General features: G+C 41.0%; 1 protein-coding gene across 4 annotated transcripts in view; it reads right to left on the bottom strand.

The window, feature by feature from the left end:
* Positions 1-1128: 1128 nt before the first annotated feature.
* Positions 1129-3560, bottom strand: part of LOC111644302 (ras association domain-containing protein 7-like) — a 10558-nt gene continuing 8126 nt past the window's right edge. Inside the window, exons 6-7 of one of the 4 annotated variants that reach the window (XM_023393108.2) lie at positions 2074-2246; positions 1129-1785 (exon numbers count right to left, since the gene is read on the bottom strand). In XM_023393108.2, the coding sequence (XP_023248876.1) occupies positions 2094-2246 (153 nt within the window). In that variant the 3' untranslated portion in view covers positions 1129-1785; positions 2074-2093. Of the gene's footprint in view, positions 2247-3271; positions 3538-3560 lie in introns of all 4 variants that reach the window. The other 3 variants (XM_087170123.1, XM_023393107.2, XM_023393109.2) reach the window with 3 other exon arrangements.

Here is a 3560-nt window from a genome sequence, read left to right as displayed (position 1 = left end):
GTTGTTTCCTTCATCCTCTCCTGCCGACCATAAATCATTTAATTCAAGTGTTATTTCTGGAAATATTTTCATCTTTGCAAAGTTTGTTACAATCTAAGATAGATAACGACCGTTAGCGGAACGCTAATTAACGGTTAGGCGGAGTGATACATCTAGTTAAAAGTCCCAGTGCGGTTGTACTCAGCGCTCATGGACTCTCGTCCAATCAAATTACTTGGTCGGAACTAACTGTTAATGTCAATAATATTTCACAATAATGCCATAATATTGCAATACATGTGTCCAACAGCACACAAGAACATATCTAAATATGCACATTTTCCATTTTCTCAACAAAGGTGAAAAGAAATTGACAACTGAATATTAAACTCCTCGGCAGCAGCTTAAACTAAATAATTTACCTTAAGCTGCGAGCCAGGTGCTCCAGTAGTTATAATAATCCAAATGTGACCTTGTGCTCAGGTGTTATGGAAATGAAGTCTCTCATCAGGGCACAGATGTCCAATGAGTTAAAAATGTCAGTGTGGACCTTTTTATATACTGTCTACGGTGTGGACATGCATCACGGAGAAGTGAGCTTGTCGCTTCCGGGTCACGGGGTTGCGTAGCCATGTTTTCGCGCGATGGTCAGTCCGCGACAATCTCCATCTCTACAAAAGAAAAACTACAACCAAACGAAACCGACGGGGTGCTGGTGGAGCTGCTCTCCCGGGAAAGCTGGACGTCATCTCTTGCTCTCTTTAGCTGGTGGTTTGGTTTGTCCTCTACTGAGACTTTTTCCTTTGATTAGCTATCAATGCTACAGCGGCAGGTTGTAAATTTACGAAGCCTACCATGGAGTCGACATGACCCGCCCACCACTTTCTCTGATTGGCTAATGATCGCTGCCTTCGCTGGTTGGATTGGTTGGATTGGTTGGATTGGTTGGGTCAGGGTCAAGGTAAGAAGTCATTCTGAGGAGGAGTAGAAGTGGTCATGTCAACAACAACAACACACACACACACACACACACACACACACACACACACACACACACACACACACACACACACACAGTAAACTTTTGTACCACAGGGTAAAAATATTCCATCCAAGAGTACAGCGTCACAATAAAGTCACTTCCTGTAGTTACAGTATCACATCACAGTTTATTTTTAATTCGAATTTGAATTTCAGTAGAAAGTGTACAACAATATGGCAAGTTTAACATCAGTGTTAGAAAACAGAGCGCAGAAATAAGGAAGAAAAAAAACGTGAAAATAAATAACATATCTAAGGAGACTATACTGTAATATTTGAAAGGAATAAATTATATTTAGTAGTTTTTTTGCTGCCGTGTTGTGATTGTATGTGGACTCCTAGACATTCAGTTATGTATGTATGTATGTGTGTTTCTCATAAAAGTTCATGAACATATGCATACATGTACTTGTACAGTATATTAAGTGCATACACGGGGCTGTTAATGGACTAAGCTTCCGCGTCCTCTAGTGGAGATGATCTGCTTTGTGTGAGCTTGAAATGATACTCACTGTCTATAAAGGTTATATTGTGTGAGCTATGAATTACAAACAGACTATATATTAACACAACAAGCAAACATACAATACAAACATTTGTTTACCTCAAAGACAGTCTTATTCTTCATTTTTACAAAAAAAAAATGGCAGTGACATAAACACAGACACAGACACACACACACACACACACACACACACACAAAATAAGGTCTGGACGGTCTTTGGGTTTTCAGACTGAGAACTTTTTTCTCTCGTAGTCCATGTCTTACAGTAGAAAAAGAGAGTTATTCATGATTGTTTCAGTTTATTTTCACTCGTAATCATCAAAATAGGAGTGTCTGTTTTTCTCCTTCCATTTTACATTCATGTGTTCATTCGTGTTTTTGTTTTCTTAATCTGATCTGAGAGGATGAAAAACTGGACACACAAATTTTTCACCTGAGCTTTTTCTTCCCTGTCACTAACTTTCTTTTAATACCTATGTACATTTTACTCCCACAGAAAGGTAATAAAAACTGTAATAATTAATATTTTAAACAACTTGTTGACGTACAGTGAGGGTTTCAGCTGCTCCTACTCCATGATACCGGCGTTGCTGAGGTAAACTTCAGTGATAGGCAGCGAGTTTGTCTGGTCGTTGTTGGCACCACCAGTCTGCTGGATGAACTGCTGCAGGTTACACTGCCTCAGCTCCTTATTCAGCTCCTCAACCAGCTGCCATCTGTCCTAGAGGATGGAGGAATATTATATCACCAACAAGAACTGCCTGTGTATCAAAGCCTGATATATCTTATTCCTCTGAACCACAGAGCTCCATTTATATTCAAATACTATTAAAAACACATTAATGAAACATACTGTTGCACTGGGTGACATGTTCCTTCATTATCATGAACACACAAACTGGCTGCCACAAATAGTCACTAAAGCACCAAATGTATATAGACACGCAGGTGAAAATAGCCCCAAACAAATGCACTATTTACCCTGTTTGACTAACATTTGCGAAAAGACAGGTGTTTTACAGAATTACTGAGCATTTTGTTTGTTAAATATGAAACCAATGGAGTTTGGCCTGAGCGACACAGACCGGATGGGGAAGTCTACTAAAAGTAGTTGGTGTGGGTCTTTTTGTGGGATTTGTCGACTATAACAAAGTGAAAGTCACATTCACTTTTATTCACACTGCGGGTTTGTTCTGTGTTTCACAGTATACAGCGCACCAGGAGAGGCAAACCAGGCAAATGCTCCCCCAAGTGGAAACATTTGGCACATTTTGTAATGACAACTATAAACCCCCTTAAACCTCCCATAAAGACATTATACAGAGTGCTGCTGTTGCCCCAAAGCCCACCAGAGTGGGGCCCCTGATGATATGTGTTGTAGCTACCACGGGAGCTGTAAATAGGAGCGTCTACCACTAGTCTGCATGTGAGGTGTTTGGGGAACGTCTGTAAAGGATACTGTCTGCCAATAGTCTAAATATTAGGGGGTGGGTTGGGAGGTTTCTTCAAAGGGCTTCTTTACATTCTTTACCTTAAATTTAATTTTAAATTTGATCAGGCAGATTTTGAGGTAATAACTGAAAACGTGTGCGTTGTAGTGACTATTTGTGGTTTGTGTGACAAAGCTAATGTCATAGCTTCAGGTTTCTCCGTTCCCTCAAAGTTGTGACCAGAAAAGGTCACAAAAACAGTGTGTAAATTCACTTCACCGCCATGAGCTGAATCCACTGATCACAGTAGTTCTACCTGTATTATTCCCGCTGCAGTCTGAAGCTCCCTCTGTGTCTCCGACGCCGTTGCATTCAGATTTTCTCCCTGCTGCAGGCGGTTGTGGAGCTCCTGCCTCAGGGGCCCCAGGGCCTCCTCCTGCTGCTGACTCACTGCAGAGCTTAGTTTGTGGGCTGTGAGTTGTATGTCCTGGTCTACATGTGCAGAACGGGCCTGGAGCTCCTTGATCTGATTATTGTGATCATCCATTGATGAGTGTATCTGGTGTAGTTGTCTGTGCATATCTGTTGATAACAGTGTTAACATT

Source organism: Seriola lalandi, unplaced genomic scaffold (assembly GCF_002814215.2).
Source record: "Seriola lalandi dorsalis isolate HSWRI2012SDOR001 ecotype SW California unplaced genomic scaffold, Sedor1 jcf7180002054929, whole genome shotgun sequence".
Lineage (NCBI taxonomy): Eukaryota > Metazoa > Chordata > Actinopteri > Carangiformes > Carangidae > Seriola > Seriola lalandi.
The sequence above is the reverse complement of the archived record's forward strand: the minus strand, read 5'-3'. Positions and strand labels throughout refer to the sequence as shown.